This window comes from Falco punctatus, assembly GCF_963210335.1.
Source record: "Falco punctatus genome assembly, chromosome: Z".
NCBI lineage: Eukaryota > Metazoa > Chordata > Aves > Falconiformes > Falconidae > Falco > Falco punctatus.
Window position 1 is genome coordinate 36,729,237 of NC_137586.1, and position 24,016 is coordinate 36,753,252.

At 39.1% G+C, this 24,016-nt stretch overlaps 1 protein-coding gene across 2 annotated transcripts in view; it reads left to right on the plus strand.

Annotated features, from left to right (window-relative positions):
* The window catches only part of ADAMTSL1 (ADAMTS like 1), a 449,261-nt gene that overhangs the window by 309,333 nt on the left and 115,912 nt on the right, over positions 1–24,016 (plus strand). For both annotated transcript variants that reach the window (XM_080372870.1, XM_080372871.1), the window contains 3 exons: positions 9,060–9,186; positions 15,096–15,170; positions 18,168–18,325. In XM_080372870.1, the coding sequence (XP_080228996.1) occupies positions 9,060–9,186; positions 15,096–15,170; positions 18,168–18,325 (360 nt within the window). The remainder of the gene's footprint in view (positions 1–9,059; positions 9,187–15,095; positions 15,171–18,167; positions 18,326–24,016) is intronic.

Here is a 24,016-nt window from a genome sequence, read left to right on the forward strand (position 1 = left end):
GCTCTTGAAGGCTCATGAAACTGCCTCAGGCTCCGACTGTCACTGTGGAATGCACCTGGGTCACTGCTCTGGAAATTGGCACCTGGACCCATGGTCATTCCTAGTTGTTCCTTTGCTTGGAGTCTGATATGTTTGCGTATCAGACCCTTCAAGTCAACTCCAGTTTTGAGGAAGGTGAAGGTCAGAAGTCTTTCTTGCCCTGTCTGAAGCCCTGGAAGAAAATGACCTGCATTTTTCCACCCTGCAGCACTCATTGTTCTGATATTAGAGACCATTCTCATCCATGCCTACTACCAGCAGCACTAGGGATCACATGCTTATTTTGATAAGGTCCCATTTTTATGCACTTTAATTTGTCATATTATCTAACTATGAAAACTCTGAGATACAATAATTTCCAGAAAGAGTTTTTTTACCTGTGTTGCTCTTTTACATTCACACAAGTGCCTGTTCAATTGTCTGTTTGATGGCAAAGTAAAGAAATGAGTGACCTTTGTTCCATTAAATGTCTACAAACAGGCATCATTTGTGTTTCTACCAGTGTACATTCATTGTTAAAGGCATTCAGTCCCCCATAATAGCTTGCAATAATAATCTTTTTCTTCTGCCAAGGCTATGACAGAAGTCAGGTTAAAACAAAGAAAAGCATTGGGAGAAAAAAGGTCTAGGTATTTACACGTTGCTGGGATTTCAGTCTCCTGTAGTTATAGCTATTTCTGACTCCTGTTTGTAGATATATTTTATTTTTTTATATTTTCTGGCTATAAATCACCAGAAGAAAAATGCAAAAGGTGTAATAATGACTATATTATCTAGGCAAGATGATGCTTATTTTTCCTCAAGTATGTAGAAGGTATTACAACAGGATCAGTTCTAAGTTGTCTTGCAATTTAGCCCAGACTTTTGGTGTTACGATTATAATGCCTTTTCAGTTTCTGATATCTGCATCAAGCTTCTGGGTCTAAATGCTCAAAATTAAGCTCAAAATTCAATACACTCCACCTTTTTGTGGAGTGTATTCAAATCTAGATGCTTTCTTTGGAGATAACATTTCAGAAAGTACTGGATTCTTTATTTCTGATGGTCAGGTGCTTTTGAACTGGGTCCACTGAACAGCTGAACTGCTGTTTGAACTTTTGTCTAGTGCTCTCCGTCCTCATCTGTCTCATATTCTATGGATAACAATCTTAGGTTTGTTTCCTTATTGATGAGTATCATTGTTCTGAGGTGAAAGAAGTAGCTTTTCCCCCAGCATGACATCTTTCCAGCACACAGAAAGGAGTGGGGTGGATAACCTAATGAGTCATAAGTGTAACAGCCAAATGCTTAATTTGCTGTAATCATGCCAGGTAACAACATTTTCATGTCAGAGAGTGGCAAGGAAATGGAAATGGGGGTATGTTTACTGTGTGAAAGAATCTGCATTTACATTATTAGAACTGCACTCCCCTGCCCTGAGCTATCAGCTTTCCACTTTATGGTACAATAGAGATCAGCACCACTGCAAAGGTACTTTGTTCTAGTCTTTCAGCAGAAGCAGTACCAGACAGTACAAACTGTCTGCTGTCTGCCGTGGGTATGTATTTGACCAGCAGAACACAGAGAACATCTCTTTGCTGGGGGGGAAGCATGCTGTAATTTACGACCTTAACAAAAAGAAGAAATTCAAAAGAGCTGCTTGGAGACTCCCAAGAGGTCTGTTAAAGTTACCAGGAAGTCATCTGTGTCGTATTTTCTTAGCACACCTAAAAACCTGAAGTGTGTAGAGTGGCACAGAGGGTTTAGCACTATATGAAGATGGCAAGATTTCCACACTGGCTGGGCAATTTTGACAGTTCCCATCAAAACAGATGTGTGATTCTCACTGAAGTCTGTGGCCAGACTTCCAGCTACCGTGAAGATCCAGGACAGAAGGGTTGCAGGCACTTTAGCTAGTTTCCTCTGTCATTTCAAGTGCCTTCTCACAGAGCCTGCATGCACCCTTTTACACACTGAGCAGCAGGTTGGAATACCATATAGACTAAGCCCATTCAGCAGTGGCTTGGGGACGAGCTGTATCTCTCAAGTGGTTGAACCATTGGTGAAGTCTGTTCCTTGACAGCACAGATGGTGCAACTGCCTGAAGCACCAGAAAGTCTGTGCTGGTGCTGTTAGTACCAAAGCACTGCAGCTGGATCCCCACTGACAGAGGACTGGCTCCTGTCATCAAAAGAAGCCTGTCTGAGAGAAGGAACCTTTTACACCAAACAGAAGAGAGGTCTGATGTCATGAAGTCACCAGAGCTTACAAAGGATTACAGTCAAATGTAATGTGTCACAAGTACCAATTAAATCCTTTTACAGTTTAGTGTTTCATAGCCTAGGAGAAAAGAAAGGGTCCAGAGGGCAAACTTTGTTGAATTTACTTTTGGTTTCTCAAGCACATTGTTCTAAGGAAGCTGAAGGAGAGCTGCCTTTATGAGTTTTGACTTAAAATAGCCTTTGCAATCTTTTGTTGTAGTATTTTCATTTTCCACATAACATGGCAATTCTTTCCCCTGGAAATGCTAAGCAAGCTATCTATCCAGACAATATATGCAATTCATCTGGAGAAAATGAAGCATTTTAATAACAACCTGCTATAGAGCACTGACTAAAAAAAGTTAGGGTTTTTTGTTCTACTCCATCAATAAGAGCACAAGCATGCAAGAATAAAGCAGAAAGTCATCCTTACTCTGGCAGAATATGGACACGTGAACCCAAATCTGGCCAAAACCAAATAAAAGTAAAAATTAAATGGATAAGTGAATACGGACAATTACAAAAGCCTCTTTTCTTCATCTTGTCATCTGTTTATAAACTCTTGGAACTTAATTCTGTCTAAATTTGCTCCTTACAGAATGGCAGTGTTTGGATTTTTCTATCATCAGAGAAAGAACTAGATATGGCTTCGTTTCCACATCTGTGGGCTCTCCTGTGTTGGCCCAATAAATGGGCTTGTTATGTACAACTGAACCTGAAAAAATTAATCTTTTTTTATGTAGGGAGATTCCTTCTAATGAAATTTGCATATAAGGGTAGGAGTTGTCTTTTCCCACATGCAAGATTTTAATGACTCTATAAATCTTCATTTAGAAGTTGTATCTTTAAAATTGATTTAATTGCTTCTTTTTAAATCAAGGGAGGTTTCAGAATAAGGTTACCTTTATTCTTTTCCCTGAGGGAAACATGAGAAATAGGAATTTCTCTTGAGTTCCTTCTGATGCTGGGTGTTTGCTGTTTGTTTCTAGAGCTTTGGCTGAACCACTGATTCTCAAGGTATTGTGGCTGCTGTGCTGGTCAGGTGAGGCTCCATGAGGGTCTTGTTGTGGGTTTAAAAATAGTAATAGCAGAGAACCCTGGCTAGCTGGGAATGCCAGACTGATGGGGCAGATACCCAGCAGGATCTGCAAATTGGTTCCAGTAGATCAGTGGCTGATCAGGCAGCAGCAACAAATCACTGAGCTGGTCAGCCACGTGCTTAGTGTGTTGCAAGGCGGATCTCAGTCACTCCAGTGGTTACATTTAACAATTTCACTACTGATCAGTGGCTAAAGTTTGCTTACCCTGTCTGAACGGTTGCAAGTTGTCTTTGGCTCAAATGCCAATCAAACACATTGATTGCACATGTCTCTGAGCCTACTGTTACCAGCACAAATTGCTTTGCCATTGTGAAAATCATCTTACAGTCTTCATTTACAGTTGCTGATTGTGGTGTGCTTGCACCTAAATTCCTTGGGACAGGGGAGGATTGTGCCTAGTGCTTGGTGCTGCACAAGACTGCCTGTCACAGGGTAATGTTGGCAGGCTGTGCCAGAAAAGTGCTGAGGCTGCGAACTGTCACCACAAGGTGTTAGTGAACTGAAGCGCAGATACCACTTTGGCAGAGTAGCAAGTCCCTGTATCAGAGACACCAGTCTGATTCCAGTTCGCTGTACAGCCTGGAGCTTGTTCTCTCCACAATAATTTAAGGAGTACAAAAGCTCTTCATCCTGATTGTAAAACAGGATTTTGGACCCACTTGAAACACTGACTCTGATCCAAAACTTCTTTCAGCTGAGCGGTGACAATCAACACAAGTCCCAGATTGAGCCCCACATTAATATCCATGTGAAGGGCAACTTTGTTTTTTTCGGATTCTCAGAACTTCTTGTGTTTGAACTGCAGACATGCCCTTTGAAAAACAGAGATTTATTTATAATTGGCTAGATTTGCAAGCTTGCTTTATTACATTATTTCCTGCCCAGAGTTTCTTAATACTGAATAGAAATTATTATGAAAACTTCTTACTTCAGGGCATTTCCAGGCTAGCAGGGCTGAAGCAGAACCTGTCATTGCTGGTCCAGTTTTATTTCTGGAAAAATCTGCTAAACTGAGCCAAAGTTCAAGTCTACAAGGGGAACACATACACACATAACATTCATGCACGCACTCAGCGAGTTAGTTCCAACTCCTGTTGTGGGACATTCAGCCTGATGCCTTTAAATGATACATGAGAAGTTATTCTGCTAATTTGATGACCATCTTTTTTCTTGCAGGGTCCTGTAAAAAATATTTTGCAAATGTATCTCAGAGTCAGGAATATCCCTGTTTTTCAGTTTTGCCAACTCACTTGCTGTCAGCAGAGTAAAAGTGGGAGGGGGGGGGCGGGGGGAGAATCAAACTCAGCATGAAGTATGGGACGTCAGCCTAAATTGTAATATGGAATCTTTACTTCTGAGCAGAACCATGGTATCTTATGCCAGAAAACAGTACAGGCTCGGCCAACTAGGGATTAGCTGTTATTATTCTGGCTTTTTGTTGCTAACTTTTTTATGCTAAACGCATAAAGAGAATACAAAAATCAGCTCACTTCAGAGGTGGTAAAGAACTGGGCAGGGAGTTGGTACTGGCCTGTGATAGCTCTGCATGATTTGCCTTTGCTTCAGTAAGGGCACTTAACCACAATAGCAATGAGCTTCATAGGAACACCTTTAGAAATACGCAACAGCTTCATCCAAAACCTATTGAACTTGTAAGTGCATTTTCTTGATTTTAACGGGGTTTGGATTAGATTGTCAGGCAACTTAATGGAGCTGCCTTTGACATTTGGTGTGGTAACAATCTGCAGTTCAAGCCTCTGACCGCACTTCAGCAATTTGAAACTAGAAAGATTTCAGGGTGGAAAGTCTGTGCCTCATTACACTCTTTAAGGGGAGAAAGCTTAACTTGTAATAGAAATGAGTATAAGAGCTGCTTACTTCAGAACATTTCCAGGCACAACTTGATTCAGTAATCCATTTTCATTCCTGGTGGGGGCTTCCTTCCCAGCTCTTTATGGACTCAAAAAGACTTCATCTCCCTAAACCCCCCAGGATAGATTAAGATCAGGGCTAGAATGCATTGGAAAAGGAAGTTTCCATCCCACAGAAACTTCAGAATTTCGACATTGTTTGTAGTTTCAAACCAGGATGAGGAGTTGACATTTCAAAGCTTTTCAGAGAGCGAAATATTCCCCAGACCTCTGATTCAAAAATGTCGGTATTTTGTTTTGAACTTTGTCCACCAAACCATTATTCTGAGCTGTAGATTAAGAGGTACAATGTCCCTATTCACTGGTGTGCCTACCAAGATGACCAAGCAGTGTCTACCAAGGTGCTTATTTTCATGGTGAATCCTCAAACAACCCCAGTCGGATGAGTGTGCCCATAGGTCAGTGTCTTGACAGAATTTCATAGCTCTGCAGCCCAAGTCAATCTGCTTGTCCTGATAGCTGGGTCTCTCCTAGTGTATTGCATCTTTGGCATCCTTGAGAAGAGTTATTCCAAAACCTCTCTGTTTTGTTCATGTTACGGGTGGATGCTGAAGGAAGCAATTCTGCCTTCCTGTTCCTTGCTAACTCTGTACAGATTTCTGGGGGAATGGTCTTATTTTCACCCATACCTTCATCTTTAACAGTCAGCTCTCTGCAGCCTTGATGGAGAGTGAAAATAATGTTATGGTAATTACATATTCTCACTTTGGCTCAGCCAAACCTATGTTTCTTCTGCTTATAGAGGCAAAAGTTATTATTGTCATGAAGTATGTATTTTTTCAGGAGCACTTTAGTATTTCCTTGTCTGAAGTTTGCTTTTGTAACAGTCCAGCCTATATAATGTTTTTGTGTAAGAGCTACTAAAAACTAATATAAGAGATATGGAGTAGCGTTTTTCATTTTAAGGCTTCAGTGACTCCACTGCAAACACTACCAACCTTTTTACTAAATGTAATTACGTCCAAAACATGGAAGAAGGATTTCCTTAGGTAGAAATGGGAGGAAAAAAAAGAGAAAGACAGTGAACTTGGGAACATTCACTCATAAGGGTTTTTAATGAAAATTTCATAACTATCCCCAGAGCCCAGAGCTCTGGATATCTATTAAGACAGATAATCTAACAGAGTAAAGCAAAAAGCTCTGCAGAAACCTGGGGGAAAATAGGAAATTTATTTAATTTATTCAAAATTTCTAAGAACATAAAACTATCTGAAAAACTACCAAGTACAGGAAGATTAAAATACATTTTGTAAATACCAGGTAAGTTTTGGTGTTCGCAAGAGGTCTCCATTTTGCCATACTTCCATTCAAAATACAGTATTCCACCAAAGTAATTATTTTTGTGCTATACAGTGGCAATGGCTGTCCCACTCAAAAGAGCAGCGAACCTTAATATAACTTCCTTTCACACCTGAGGTTTTCCTGGTGGTTTCCTCTACAAGTTGCAACCCAGCTCCAAATTGCTCAGTTTAGAAATTAACTTTAATCAGAGTACAGGCCATGGCAACGTGTGAGCTGATGATTCATAAAATTAAAAAGGCTTTGAAGTAGTAAAAGATAATATTGAAATTGGTTGCCTCATACCTGGATTTAAGATCCAGCCCTTTTTACATCCAGGCAGTTCACATATTCTTCTTGAAATATGTGAAGGCATACAGGTTTGGATATCACTTTAGACTGAACCATTGAGTGAATATAAAATATATGATTTGAGCAGATATGAAAGGGAATTCTGACCTTTCCTTTGATATCTGGGTTCCTCAGCAGGACTGTGCTCACCGTGGGTACTAGTAAGCTGTAATTCACTTGATGGAAATGTGTCTGATTTGTAGGCATTATGTCACACAGTGTTCAGATCATGAAAGTGATTTTTTTTTATTTTGTCTATATAGAGACATCCATGAAAGCAAAAGTAAACCAGTCTGTGTATATCAAAGGTGGTTCAGCTTCTGTAAGGGTGTTTTTATTCAGAAAAAAACAGACCTAAATCTTACATGGTGGCACTCATAGAATTTAGATATCTGTACTTGGATGCTATGTATGGAGTAGCCACAGAAAAGATAATCTTAACTTTGCTTCAGCTATCTAACCATTATTTGTCAGGGTGTTTCTAATGTGATAAAATGTCCCTTGCAATCTTGGTATGACAAGGTTTTCAGGGAAGAGTATAATTTATGCATGCCTGTTACTCCATTAGCCCTCATTAATACCCCTGGAGACGTCATAATATACTGTAGAAGAATAGGAGATTGATCATGTTCTGACCCAGCAGAAATGAGTAAAGTCAAAGACATTTGATGATAGCTTTCATCAAGTCTGAATCTAAACCTATAATGATTGAAATTAAATTAATTATACCATCAATATCACAGATAACCAAGGAAACTGCTATTCTGCCACTAGTAAAATAATGTCAAAAAGGGGAATTGAATTACTAAAAGTAAATACTGTTTATTAATCTAAGCCTGCATTTTCACAGGCAAGCGAAAAGGAAGTGTCAAACCCAGAATTACATCTCACCCTAACAGAGTTCTTCAATTCTGCACAAGTAGATTTGCACAGATAAAGAATATTATTCTGAATGTATGAGGGCAAGTTACACAGGCACTTTTATGAGCCTGGATGCTAAGTGTACTATTTGCCTTTATCAGTTTCTAGGACCCAGCTCTCTGAATTAACTGCAAGTCAAAGATGGAGGAAAGTTTAAAGCTGAAATAAACATTTTACTTATAATTACCTGTGTTTATATATACTCTCTGTTTGGCTAAGAGTCATAGCACAAACTCTTTAGAAGTAGAATTTATACACAAATATTTTTCATTGCTTCCTTTGCATGCCAGAATGCTAGAAGGCCTTTCATTTTCTAGTATGTGTAAAGATAATTATACCACTGTATGGACTTGCTTAATTTCTTGGATTCCAATTATTTATGTGCTAAATTCATAACTTGAATGCAGAATTCAAAGTTCAAACAAAAGGCCTACATTAGTACTGTGCTAAATAAATTTATATTCCATTTAATTAATTCTAAATATATTTAATTATAAATTTCTGTTTGATTCTCCAGAGAACTGTAGCTTTTTTGCAAAGTGAGAATATTTTTCTGGTTTATCTATTCAAGTTCTAAAATCTTGAGCACATAAGCATAAAGCCAGTTTCAGAGCAGGTAATTGCATTTCTGACTCTCAGTTCTTTTGTTTTAACCATTCCCTCCTTCTTTATCAGATCTTTAACAATGTCTGAACACAGGCATTGATAGTGTGGAATGAGATTATTGTCAAACATAAGTAAAACCACATGTTTTTCCCAACTGCATAGCAGGTAAAATTTCACTGACATCTCAGCCATGTTGCTATTTATCTCTGCTGCTCTTTACTTTCATCTATCTGTCTGTTTCCTATCTCTCTTCTTACCTATTTCAGTTATTTTTCTTTGTTAAACTCTAAGAAGTGAAATTCCTGATAGGACTCTGACCAAGAAATGTTCACAATCCCCTAAAAAAACAATCTTCGACAATACTCTTTCCTTTCTCTGGACTGCAAAAGCCATTGAGTACTAACCCGCTCACTATCTCACATCTGAATTCAGTTCAAACTCCCAGCCAGATTTGCTCAGCCTCTTTCATTGCTAAGGTACTTTATGGCCCTCCAGAGATGCTGAGAGAGAACTTTGGCGGTAATTAGTTGCAGAGATGGATCGAGCAGTCAGTAGGTGCTCATGTTGAACTGCACATCTTTCTTTCTCGCCAGATCGTTGGCTGTGACCGCCAGCTGGGAAGCACTGTCAAGGAAGATAACTGTGGGGTCTGCAATGGCGATGGGTCCACCTGCCGGTTGGTTCGAGGCCAGTATAAATCCCAGCTCTCAGCAAATAAATGTAAGCTGTCCCTTCTGTTAAAGCGCCATCTTCCCCTCTTAGTGAAACACACATTTCTTGCAAGCTAGATTGCACCCTACTCTTTCTCGGGCAGTTGGGTGATCATGGTCAGTCTCGTTGTCCCTACAGTTTCTTCCCTCTTGGATTAAATCAGGCTTGCTCTGACTACAGCTCTAGCTGCGGGTTTGGACAAAGGACTGTGAAAAGGTGTCACCAGTACATTCCCCATCTCAGACAGGTAATTACTTGGGAGGAGTGGGAGAACAGAAAGAGCTGGCTCTACCCACACTGCTCTGGCTGTATTAGCTGGCTAGGCACCGGAGTCAGTCCATGCTGCTCTGAACAAAGCGGGCTATGCTGCTCTGTGACAGAGGGGAACCCTGGGGAGATGGTGGTGCCAGCCTGGCACAGCGCTCCCTCCCAGACCTACCAGTGCTCCCTCCCAGACCTGTCGGCCAACTGCTGAGCATGGTGACTCGGTCCTAGGGTGGGCTGAGGTGCCTGTCATCAGGAGGTGCCTGCATGGATGGGTATGAACAGACATGGGCCTTCCTGCACACTAAGTCAGCTTTAACTCAGAGTGGTAAAGCAGCTTCAGAGTGCCCCAGTGGCAGGGTTAGCTTACCCTGAAGCCCAGGCAGAGTTACAGATGGAGCCATATAGATGGTGCTATAAAAGTTTTGGGACAGGAGATAGGGCATGTCTGGTCAGTTTGAAGGAAGGGTAAAAAGGAAGGTGCACTTTCATGCCTGTGTAGGCACACCTAAGGAATCATGTGTGCTGGCCTGCCAACCTGCCCCAGCCCTACTCAGTGGCACTAGAGTTTAATCAGACCAGCTCTACTACTTTTTCAAGTGCTCAATAGCACATGACCTAAAAGAATCAAAAAGCAGTGCAACACCTGCTGAAGACTATGTGTGTACACTTGTGGATTCCAGTATAGGTAACATGCAGTTTCTGTGCAGAACAGAGAGAGATGCTTTATACAAAAACTCTCACTGTCAGAGAATAACTGCTTGGGTACAGAGCACAGCACACAGAGCAGCAGTTAGCACAGTGCACATCTGGGTCTGGGTTTGCTAACTGAGAGGGAGACAGTAGGAGAAAGAAAAAGGGAAGGAAGGAAAGAAAGAAGGAAGGAAGGAAGGAAGAGGAAGGAAGGGAGAAAGAAAGAAAATTAATGAAAGAAAGAAAAAGAAAGGAAGAAATAACTATTTTGTATGAAGAAAGGAAAGAAATAATCCTTATAAAGGTTCCATTGCTGAGGCAGAACTACACATTAGAGGGCAAAGGAAATAATTCACAAAGATTAAGGAATGGAATTTCACCTCATTGTGCAATGTGCATGAACAGATTCAGGAATCTCCAGGCTGCTTGAGACATGATAGTATTTTTTTTTTTTTTTTTTTTTTTTTTGGCAAATGTCTTTTCCTGTAGGAATAATTCATTGTTTTTTCAGTTGCTTTGTGGTAAAAAAAGGTGCTCCTCTATTTTCTACTGGGATAAAGGCACTAATATATTATGCACAGTACTAAAATGTTTATAAAATAGCATCCCTACTCACAACGGTTTGCTATTAAGTATAAAGAATGCTATAGAGGTAGAAGAACAGATGGCAGAGAGCACAGTCTTAGAGTGAGACAAATGTGAAAAATATGTCATAGAATGGATTGTTCAGGTGCATTTGCATGCAAGTAATTGTTATACAGAATTGAATGATTTTGCATGCACTCCATAAACCACGTAGCATTATTCTCTCCCCTGCTGTAGACATACATGTTGTTATGCAACACAGTATGAGTTTTGAATATATCAAAACTAAGTGCTCCTTTAAATCAGCTTTTCACAATTGCAAAGACACACTTATGGATCTCCTTCACATATGTGAATTAATATGATGAATTCTTTTTGAGGTTTGCTTCCAAATGGTTTATGTACATGCTGCAAAAATTCAAGATTTCAAAAGTTGAAAAGCTTTTAAAAATCTGCTGTTTGGTTTTTGCATTTATCCTCCTCGCACTGTTTGAATACCTGTCACTTTCACACTTTGTGTCAGCTTCTTGCTTGTTTGTCACTGTAAACACATCTACATAAGCATATCTGGGATCAGGGACTGATTTTTTTGGTAGAATGACTGGATTACATTTGGCTAGTCAATAGCTTAATTCCAAATTATCTCTATAAAATAATCCTCATTTCTCAAGAATTGTGCCTATTTTGTCTGTGGTATGAACAAGGCATGAAAAGCCTATGTAAGCCAGACTGACTTGTGACATGAAAAAAATCAGAAGGGGCATGTGCAGGAGTGACCAAATATCAGCAGAGGTGTACTGTGGGGTCATGTAGGATTTTTGTTTGCCTAACAGAGCACAGCATTCAATTTTGTAAGGAAACTGTACAGTGACCTTTATTCCAGTGCTGTCCAATTAGTTTCAGAAGTTGTTTGTATCTCAAAACACCCCAGACCCAGTTTTGAGCTAATCATACTGAATTCATTTTCTCTTGGTGGTCATATCCAGTTCCATTCTCCATGCTGTTTGTATCATGCAGAGGAATAGGAGGACAGTACTAGAAGAAATTCATAGAGCTTTTAAACAGCACTTCCTACAGGAACAGCTTCTTCAGTATTTATAAGGCTAGTACAGATCTCCCAGTGGTCTCGGAAACAGAAGCATAGCAGGGCAGGAGGCAATGTGACATTGAATTCTCTCCAACATTTTTATGAAAAAGAAAGCCCTGTGTCTATGTCTATGATCTTGTTTCTACTTATTAAAAAAAAAAATAAAGCCACAAAAAGCTTTGTTCATTTCAGAAATATCCTTTTCTCCAAGTCCTATGCTTGGGTGGTTTAATCTTTCTAAGTCTGCAGAAAGTGATACTTTTTTTTATAATACCTCTTTCTGGAAAGGGTGTGTGTATCTTCCTGTGGAGATAAGCTAAATGTAATCAGGCTTCTTTGAATTCACCAAGGAGCTAAAAAGTTCATCCCATAATTGGTGGATGAATTCTGCTAATCACCTTTTGTGAAGGTAGTATTTCTGTAAAAGAGGATTGACATCTACTAGTGAAGTAGATTAATTTTAAAAGAGAAATGTAGAAATTGCTGTGCTGAGGCAGAATTGATACTTATCTGATTACTTTTGCCACGGTTGTCAAAAATAGTTACAGTTCCAGATTTCCATTGAACATCATTAATAATGGGGAAATAGAAACAACTCAATTTTTCATCATGAGAACTGACAGTTAGACCATTTGGACAAAATCCAAATTCAAAATCCAAAACCAGAAGAAACTGATCTCTCACAGGAACCTGAGGTATGTAACTAATATATAACCTTTTCCTAAATCCTTGCACTTTCTTCACATCCCTGGGCCACTGTCCCCCCCAGTTACCTGGGACTCTCCCTTGCTTCCCTATGCATCTTCTCTGGAGGAAACTACCTGCACATTAACATCCTTTGTGCCCCTTCAGAGTGCTCTATGTGGCTGCTCCGCAATCTGCCTCTCTGCTTATTGTTGTAGTGAGCTGTGACTAAATACTGCTATGCTTACTTCCACATGTCTCTTCACAGGAAATGTTTCCTTCTTATCACTTTTAACCTCAGGAAATTATTCTTCAATCCCTACTGCTTCTGCTTTGTGAAAGCAGGAAGCACTGTGATAAGCATAAATCCCCCAGAGCTTTGCAGTTCACGTAAAGTGTGCTAGGATTTCAAATGGAGAGCAACAAGATCAGGTGAAATACAGTCCTAGCAATACCTTGGGGCAGAAAAGACATGCTAAGATTATATGATATGTAAGCTTGCATGATCTTTAAACTGTCTGATTTTCCTCTGATGTATCAGTGAGTTGTTAACTCTAGCCCAGAGCTCATAGCTGAGAGATGGTCAAATATAATGACATGGGACTATATTTAAATAAGACTTGTAAAAATATGATTAATATTTTTAAAAAAATTGAAGTTACTGTTTTCCCCAACTCACTCCAATAAGAGTGATATATATACAGCAAAATTGTATGTCAAACTCATGGACTTTGTTCCCCAAAATGAATAAAATGTATTTATCCCAATTGGGTATCTTGAATATGAGCACCAGAATGATACCAATAAAATCAGCATTAGAATATCAATATTCAATTAATTTTGTAAGACTTGAATATTTGTCTTTTCAAATAGAAAATTTTAATTCTGATAGAAATGAAAAACATCAATCATTGCTAATTAATGCGGTATCAGAGATGTATATGAACAGAATGTGTGTTGAATAGACTTTAACCCCAGTGTTACAGAAGTCTTAGGAGACTGAAAATTCTGGATAGGTTGAGGAAACATAACCAGTCAGATTTTGAAAATGAAGATAAGGTTCAGAGGAATCTGGGCACATGAACAGGCTTTATCTCCACACGGCTCTTGTGACAGTTTTATGAGATTGCCTACATTTGGCACCTCACTTCTGCAATATTAAGAGGCCACAAAAGTATGAATCCCATAAAGCTCTCCAGTATAAGTATCAGAAATTCCTATGGTGTATGACTGAATTTAAAATTTAAAAGGGTTCTAGTTCACATTTTTGAGATATTATAGGTTTGGATTAATAAATGTCTTGTTTAAAAAAAGTCATTGTTTCGTGTAGTTTTCCCCCTTCCTGCTGCCTCTTCACTTTTTGACATAAAACAACAACATTAATAACTATTTTGCCGTTAACTGAGAATCCTGATTTAGCTAGGCTGGAACAGTTTCCCCAGTTAGGTCTAGTCAGGAACTTTAAGGCCCTAGCTCATGCTTGGATGAAAGATAATATGCTTTTCTTGGCTGAGTTAGCCCTACCTGGCAAAGCAACACATTGCTTTGAGAGCAGAGCTATAGTTCTTGCTAGCAGGCGTTACACGACACAGATGTGAGCAGCTCTAATGAACATATAGTGAAAGGGGCGTCATTCCTCTCTTGTCTAGTACTTCCCCAAAAAAACATCCTGTTAGGAATGCATACTTTTTTCCCCAACTTGTGGTCATAAAAAGAGACAGAAGGGACAGGGGAAGGTGAATGGAAAACCTAGGCATGCTGGTTAGCCCAGGTCACTGTTCTCTGGGCACCCACTCCACGACCCAGCAGAGAACTGGGAGCATTTTTTAGCATCATTTCACACCTTGCCTCCCTGTCTTCCTTTAGGACATGAGGTTGCTGCCCCTTTAGAAATGCTGACCTAACTAACTTTCACAGCAGGATTTGACCTACATGCTAAGTTCCACCTCAGTTTAAATCCACTTGGCAAAGCTCCCAAGGGCTTCATTGGTTCAAGATCCTGCTCTAAGACCTGTTTACATGACAGTTGAATAGGCTTCTGTTTTTCCAGGAGCTTTCTGTTAGTGGTGTTGAAAGGGAAGCAGAATTACAGCACTCCTAGTCATTAAAATAAAAGGTGTGAAAGCGAAGGCATGCCTGAAGGCAGTGGGAGATCATCACTAGCATGGGCAGGGTTGTGGAGAAGCTGTAGAATTCAACTGGGAAAGAATCACGTGAAGGAAAGGGTTGTTCTGGTGAAACATCTGAATAGGTTTATGCTTCTCTACTTCACCACAAACAGCAATTCAAAATACTTGGAAGAGATTTAAGTGGAGTTGTGGTGAAACAGAAAGCTATTAGGTATTCTTGAAATCCAGAAATGGTTGTGAAGGAGTTGAGAATAAAGAATATCATCAGGTTTGGGTTCTTCTAAGTAGAAGATTCTTGCCACATTTAATAATTTCTTTTTTCAGATTTTGAATGTTCTCTCATAATTTATAGGGCTGTTTCACTGGTCTGAAATCTTTCCTTTTGACTGCCTTGTAAACACCTGTTTTGCTGCTTATTTGAAAACAGATGGGAATTTCTTTGCTCATTTACTCCACCTATTTTTGGCTTCCTGCAGTGGATGATACAGTGGTTGCTATTCCCTATGGAAGCAGGCAAATTCGCCTTGTGCTGAAAGGACCCGATCATTTATGTAAGTAGAATAAGTTAGTCTACATTTGTTTAAGAAAGCCTTGTTAACCCGCAGTGCTCTGTTTACACTGTGGTCTCTGGTTTTCCTCTCTAAGATCACTGATTTCAACACAGGGATGAGTCCTGCCCTCAGAAGCTCTCCTCAGACTCAATTACATCAGTGGTACATACTTTTCAGAGCAAAACCTGACCAACATTGCAGAATCCTTTGCCCCACCATAATTTTTCAGTCATTTCTGTTTGCTTATCCTGTGGTAGGCTCACTTGGTGCCAAGTGCTTTTATTTAAAAATTATAAAATATATCCCACTGAGTGAAGAAATGTTGAGGACACTAAAGTATAAGCTTCCCTACAGCTGAGCTTTGCCATCAAACTGGTGGTGACTTTAACATGTTTCAGATATGATAATCTCTCTTACTCCTGTAGATGCACACACACACACATCCACACATGCACACACGTACAGAATCACAGTCTAAAGACCAGAAACCGCTTGCATAAGTCAAACCATGGTCCTTAGTAGTCATATTGCTCCGAAGAGTTAAGACCACTGAGTGCTGTTAGCCTGTGACTTGGTGGCTATAACACTTCCCTGCTCCATCTGACAGGAAGCTATGTATCCCAGCAGCTGTATATCCCTTTTCTTTGCTGGGAGAAGAATCTCAGGGTTTGAGAATACTCTGGGAAAGCTGAAGGTAAATCCATTTATTCTGTGAGTAGAAATTCCTTGCATACCCCTGTCTTACCTTGCAATGTAGTAGCTGCTCACAAGCTGCTCCTTTTTTCATCAGCAGCAAATGAACAGTAGAGTTGGTGAATGGGATTTACTGTCAGAAAAACCACAAACTATACTGCATAACCTCTCAGAAGCACAAATTATTGTAAGATAAGTAGGGCTCCATTTCTCCTTTTCCAAAAGAAAATAGGACTTTTCTGTAGCACGGACCAGATAAAGTACTTTGTGTTTGTCAGTGTAAATACAAACATTAGTGTCAGCAAGGAGGTAAAACACAAAATCATTCCCACTCTCTAGATTTCTTTCATCCAAAGAACTTACACTGAGTGGCAAAATAAGGGGTGGTTTATCAGCCCTGTTCTGTACTCACTGCTGGTGTCGAGAAAGCAGTGGGCATGCCATAACCTTTTAATGGTTCTTTAGATTTAGAGCTGTGTTATCAGCAAATTACAGGTTATAAACTAAGAAAAAATGTATTATGTTTTTCTTAAAAGTTCAAATGCTGCCTGTACTTCAGTTTTAAGTGGCCCTTTGGGTATTCCTGAGCTGTTTCAGTATGGTTCTTATTATTTTCCCAGTAAATGATTTGCAGTCTTCCTTTCTCTGCTGTCTTCTTTTCCAGTATAGATGTTCTCTCCCAAGGTAGAAAACTTTTGTACTAGCATTATTTTTCCAGTGAAATTGAGCTATAAGATAGCTTAGAGAGAAATGAGAATTTAGCAAGAGAGATTGATCTAAAACTGTCTTCACTTAGGCCATATCACATTTCAGGACAAAAAGATTTGAATCAGTGAGGTCTGCCTGAGTCACTGGTTGAGATTTAGATTAACTGCTCTGTGTAAACATTAATAAGTCCAAATACATGTATTTCATGTTTCAGATGTCTCCATGAATCTTTCTGTTCACCCATCAAAGGATTTTATATATGTATCATCTACAATCACTTGGTGGGGAGGGAGTATTTTGCCCTGTGAACTTTGGTTGTGGGAGAAGTCAACATGAGGCCGATTATATATATGTTTTAAAACCAGCTTTATCCCTGATGCATGCAGCCTTGTCTAGAAATAAATATATGGCCAAGTGAATCACAAAGGAAGAAACTAGTCTCACTGAAAACCAAGGAATTCATTAATACAGAGCAAATTCTTAGTGTACTGTCTCAGCAACTTCCTTCATGAATTAATTCCCATGACCCATCCCTAAAAGCAGTCTAATTACTGCAATTATCTTTTCCCCCCAATTAACAACTTAATAAATGCTAATAAAAACGTTTCTCCCATTTACTGTCTTTGAAAATACGATTCCATCACAGATTACTAGTATGTCCCCATATAATTCAGATTTTGCCTTAGATGCCTCTCTATGTGGGAGAAGATTTGTACATAATTTCACAAATACATGTGAAAGGACTACAATGGATTTGCCATCCATGATGAAAGGCATTGTCACTTTGAAATAATAGTTTACTGGTAAATGTTCTGTGAAGCATAATCTGGAGTTGGTGGGGAGGCTAGCTCAACGGAACAGATCTTTCTGACTTGATTTCCATTTAATAAATCACTTAATATCTTTATCATGATTTAACAATCAGAAGAAATTGTTGCTACCAAAGAGTATCTGAATTAATCCACTTTTTCGGTGCTGTGAATGCAGAAAGAGCTGGAGGGAGAGCTCAGGTGAGTTCAGTACTCACCTTCCCCTCCTGCTCCACTGGGATGGATCACACTGCTTCTGGAGAGGAGTCAGGATTGCTGTCATACTGATCTTTCTTTCCTGGATGTCTTGCTTTCAGTTAGTTGTCTATCACAGCAACATGTGGTTAATGACCCACCTTTGAACTGAAAGAGGGAACAGCGACTTAACAAAGCCAGCACTCATGGGTGAACATCTGAGTTATGCTCCACATAGAACGTGACTTACTCAGAGTGACTTAAATGACAGCAAATATACCTGATGAGGAATGGATTAAGATGTCTTGGAAGAGAGTAAAGACATGGCCTATGGGTGAAGAGGTGAATGAAGAGCTAGAAATCTAGGGGTTGAACAAAGACCAAAAAAAAACAAAAGAAGAAGGAAAAAGAAAAGTAAAGCATGGGAATGTGAATAAATTCTGGAAAAGAACAAAAAAGTTGGATTATCACTAATTTAGGAAGCAAATCTGCACCACCACTATTTTGTCTTGGTTTTCTTTTTCTGCTCTCACTTCCCTTTACCTTAAGTCATGTTGCTCTAGTTTCCTGATAATTTTTTTCTATTTGTCAGATTTAGAAACCAAAAGTCTCCAGGGTGTGAAGAGTGAAAACAGCCTCAGCTCCACAGGCTCCTTCCTAGTGGACAATTCTAGCATCGACTTCCAGAAGTTTCCTGACAAGGAGATACTAAGAATATCTGGGCCTCTCACTGCAGACTTCACTATCAAGGTGAGGATCATTGATCATTGACTCTTAAAGCAACATACATTAAGACAGGTTTCATTAGAAAAATTAAAGACTTTTCTAGATCTTAATTTTCCAGTATACATTTACCACAAAGCTTAGTCCAGGGTCGCTTTTGAACTCTACATGAAATTCTTTATAGCTAATATCTGATGAAAGCCTCATTGGACACTCCTCAGGAAAAAGACTGAGTTTATACCAAGAAAGGCATACCCAAGGTATGTCCTAAAGAGAAAAGATGAACTTATTACAAGAAAAAGCAGACAGCTTTCTGTGTATAAAGCTGAGGTACATATAAATCAATAATATGCAGCTTGCTTTCTCTGTGACAAGCAAAAAGAAAGTCTGTATCTTTGGCCCATAATTTGTGGCATTTATGCTAGTGTAATTGCACTGAAGACTGTAAGAGAGGGGAGAATGAGGTCCCCAAGCTCCAAAATAAATGGGATGACTTTGCTTGAGAAATGGTGTCATTTCAAAGTTCTGCTTTGTGTTGCACTGGCAATAAGAATAAAATTGTTTCCTCCCATTAGAGCATTTCTATTCTTCCAGGTAATATAAAACACATTGCTGGAAGCAGTGCACACATTCTGTGGGAAAACACACGTAAAAAAATGAACATTTGGGAATTACAATGAAATAAATCCTTTTCCAGTAGGTCCAAGGAACTTGAAGGATTTCAGCTGTAAAACTGTAAAACCTGTATCATATCCAGGACTATATAAATTTTACCCCATGGACCCCAGAGGCAGATGACATTTGCTTTAACCTAGAGCTGATGGCAGCTAGAAGTCTGAACAGTGAATTGGAAAATGCACTAAGTGATTGGGTTGAAATAAGTTGAGCTTGTTGGACTGGAATGGTTAGCTCAGGTGATAGCAGAGCGCTGTAGACTGTCCCCTACCCATCGTGGTATGTTAGGAGCACAAAAGGCAAGCTGAAATTATCAGGACTGGTTCACAAGGAGAAGCCTGACCTGAAGAATACGTTCTTTTCTCTTTGAAGGTCATAATGAAAATACCTTAATTAAACAGATCCTGGCCAATTCAAAATGTCTAAAAGCCTTTTACCTGTGTTACAGATGATATCCAGATTATGAACTTAGTGCAATGTAAACAGTATTGCTTACTTTGCATTATTTGTGCTGTCTATTGGTTAGCACATACCTGTTGGGGACAGCTGGTAGTGTAGACCAATGGCCCTGAAACGGTAACAGGTGGGTTGGACTGTGTTCCTGGTATTTCTACTGTTACCTTTTGACAGAGAAAATACCTTTATTGCTTGTGCTTGCATTTCCTTCTCTATCAAAGCAAAGTAGGAAGCACTAATTAAATCAAAGGCAGTACCCTACTTGTGTGATGACTCTCTGGCCAATATGAGTGTACAAGCTGGCTAGGAATGGGCAGAACAGACACTGCTGAGTTGAGATTAAACTGTTTTAATAGTTTTGCTGTGTGTTTTCACCTTTTGAAAATCAGACTAGCATGCTCAGCAGGTATTAATTTATTGACTTATCCTCTGTCTTAAGTAGATACAGAAAAATGCACAAACAAAACCCCTGTTCAGAGTTGTAGGATCTTTTCTAAGATTAACATTAGATTTTGCTTTGGATAAGGTACTTACAGATTTCTTGCATTTGAATCACATTTAGTTTTTTTAATAAACAGCTATGGAAGGTACTTTAGAAGGTACTTCATGCAACAAGGATATTATTCTATGCTATTTAATTATTTTTCTAACAAAATATTTTAGCTTCTGGATATTTCATTTGTTAGTTTTTGTCGGATATAGGAATGTACATAGAAGTAAGGCTAATACAGGAGTACCAAAATGCATGCAAACTCTCAGTTATGTCAGACTTAGCAATTTATATATATAAGTATATAAGTTATATACTTATATACTTACTATAGCCATGACTATTTTGCCTTCAGTTTGTGAAGGGGAAGTACTTTTCTTTAGAAAATCAGCTGAAAGGCTTCTCTGTAGTATTAGCAAGTTTTCCTTACAAAGTGGGATCTCTTCGGGTGTCAAGATTTACTTTCCTGGGACAAGGCAGTTTTTACACAAACAGACCTAGATGAATTTGTAGATGTAGAAGAACTCTAGTTTTAGGATCATTGTCTCCAGAATGACTGTTATAATCCTTTTCAGTTGACCTTGAATGCTCTTATTCAGAGGGGTCAAGTTAAACACCTGAATATAATTCAGAAATAGAAACTCAATGTGGGAGTTGGCATTTAAGTTTCTTTATAGGTGACACAGAGTGCTTTAAATTTGAAAGAAAAAACCTCATGCTGTTCCTGTAGGAGCTGAATCGTGTAATTGCTAGGTTTCTTGACTTTGTAATAGTGGTACATTCCTCATGAGCTAAACTCTTGGCAATCTTTTCACAAGGTAAGTACATGGTAAAAACAATTCAGTAAAACAGCTCTTTAAAAAAATAAAGGAGTTATCACAAAATGAGAGAAGGACTCAAGTTTTTAATGTTCTTATTTCTTATACGGATAGTTTGAGAATTACAAATTTCCATTATAAACTTTTAATGTTTGAAAGGCAGAAGCCCCGGAAAAGATGTCAGCAAACCTAAATTTCACTTGAATTTTGTTCCTAAATTCTGAGGATTTCCCTGTTTTGACATTTTTTATACAAAATTCTGATTTACATGAATAGAAGAAAAAATGTCATATTTGATAAAATCCTGGTGAAATGATGGTCAGTTTCACTTGGAAATCTTTCTGGCTGACACGGTGATCCAGAGAACAGAGCAGTATTATCACACAGGGGGACTTGCCTTTTATTGGCAGAGCTGCCACTGATCTGCTGCATTGCCAAGGTCACATGTTTATCACATATTCACCTGCCTGTGCTTGAGTTTCCTCTGTGAATACTGTCCATTTCAGACATGAAATGGAGAAACTTGGAGTGACCATTCATGTCATACGCCTGTACTCCTTTGGGCAGGATGAATCAATACTGTCAGATGGGGTCTGCACCTGATAATGTGATGCTGACACTAACCACCAGTTGACTATTCAAAGCAATCAGCCCTGTAAATATGAACAACCTGAGTTACAGGCTCGCTGAAACAGCCGGTAGGAATTGCCAGGGAAGTGTTAAGGCCAGCAAAGCACAGCATTTCAGGGTTTGTTTTACAGGCTGTGGTTTTCACATACCTGGGGCCCTAGCCCTGTGGCTGAGGTGTGAGGCAGAAAAGACTAGTGGGTTTAAAACAGGGTCTAGCAAAGGGTGTGCCCAGGCTTGGGGATGGTTTGGAGGAGAAAGCTGTTGGCCTAGATATAGACTAGACCAGGTTTATGTTGTTTTTCAATACCTGGTATCAAGATGAAGGTTTGTTTTCAGGACCTGCGTGGACCAACAGCTTTACATCAGGGTTGCGCAGGGCTGTATCAGATAAATGTTTGTCTGGAGGCTGTTAGAGGTTCTTGGATTAGGAACAGATTTGTGTTGATGTTGTCTTTTCTAATGCTAGGGCTGACAAGCTTTGGTTAAGGGATGCTGCCAGAAGAAACTGTCTGGCTCTTTTGTTTTGTTTTGTTTTGTGCTGGTGTCTGGGGTGCTGCTGGCTAATTTTGAAATGGTGCAGTCTGGGTTACCTTGAGCAGAGTTACTGCTGAGATCAGGATTTTGGTCACCAATTGTCCAAGAAGTCGTAAGAGAGTTCAAAACTGAATGCTAAGTTACACAGGTCACTGGAGCTAGCCAGACAATTCTTATCTCAGTTGTGATCTAGCAGTGGCAGAAACTTCTGGTGAGAGAAATGCATTTGATTAGAGTCCAGGTTAAGAAAAGAAAATAAGGCTGGGGCTTAGCCTAAGCTTCCTGGGACTTGCAAGGACATGCAGGAGAGAATGCAGGTACAGGCAGCCAGCTGGCAGAGTGGTTGATGGGCTTTGTCAGGCTAGGGCCAGGGCTGGATTAAATAATCACTTTTGAACAGGAGCGTACAGTGATTTACCATGCGGAATGAAATAAGAAATTACTTTAATACTCGCTTTAGGGAAGAGGCCAAAAGTTGCAAATCTGCTCTAGCAGCAAGGACCTACTGTTCATGGCTAGCTTATTGTTGAATTTTAGAGACATTACCATACAAGGATTTGGGGTGATGACAGTAAGGGTCTTCTGTGTAATTTAGTTCTGATGCTAGCAAGTTTCCAGGGGAGGTTGTGCCTCATATTTGGGAGAACGGTGCAGGTCAGGCAGGAAGTGGTGAAGGATCTAGTCTTGGAAGCACTGGCAAATCAGGGTTAGGATGGTGCTCCTGGGAATAGATGAGCTAGAATCAAGGCTGAGTGCACAGAAATAATAAGAGTTAAGGTTTCATTGTGACTGAGACAAGTTTTGTGTTATCAAGGTCAAATGGCTGAAACACTTTGCTTAATCTAGAAGAGACCATTGGAATACAGTTCCTTTATCATAAAACAATGCTACCTCTTCAGAAATATGTCTTCCTGAGGTCATGACTGTAGAGTGCAGATTGGACCTACCTGGAGGTGTGTCTGTAACATGATCTGTGTCACTTGCTTGTATTAACTTATGTTGGCAATCAATACTTTTTTTTTTTTAGCAATAGTCCTAAAAATCATACCTGATCTCCAAAAAAACCCACAATTGTAATAATTTCTAGGTCAAGCTTACAAGTAATGACCAGTTTGAAAAGACACTTCATAATTATTTATCTTGAGTAGATCTTGGGACAAGTTCAGAAGAATTCTACCCTTTTCCTCCTATTTTGGCAGATGTGGTAAAATTGATGGAAAGCCATGTAGCAGTCTTCTTGAAAACGTACAGATTCTATTTCATATCTACGGGTTTTTTTTAATGTTCAATACAAATTATTTCTATTAATAGTTCTTAGAACATGGTCATTCTCTGAACTAGTGTATTTCATCCATAAGTACATTGGAGCTGCCATACTAGGTCAAGCAAAAAGTCTGCTTCACTCAGGTTTCTATTTCAGAGAGGAACTAGTTTCAGGTACTAAAAGAGAGAGTACAGGAAAGTGATAAAAGCTATCCACTGCTTCCAGACCCTCTTTCTTGACCCTCATGTTGCATCTGTACTATTGTGTCTAACGTCTCAAAAGAACCAGTCTTCAAGAATTTCTATAGGCCTTTTTGTGTTATATTTGCCTTTCTGAAGAAATTTAGCTCATGGAAGTAGTTCCACAATGAACTATGCAGTGTATAAAATAAGGAATTCATCTTATTTTTAAACCCTTAAGTGCAATATTTTCACTGATTCTTTCTGGTTTTCCCACTCTGAGAAACATGAAATCATTACTACCATTTACCCCTTTTCTTCATTACTTCTATATTTGAGATCTCCATCATCATCATTTGCCTCTTTCCTAGGGTCCTCCTTTATTTAATCTTTACGTCTATGAAAGATGATCCAGATAAGGGTTATCCTTATTTGCCTTCTCTGTCCCTTTTCTGGTTCCATTGTGGTTATATATTCATAATTTTTATAATATACATAAATATTTTAGTTCTGACTAATATTTAAATGTATAAATGTAAATTTTTAAAATATCCATTTCCTATGTGTCATTTAATAAAATGTATTTAAAGTATTTAATATTTATTTAATATAAATCTATTAATTGTATGATATGTAAATACATATGTTGAGAAAGAATCAACTACACATAAT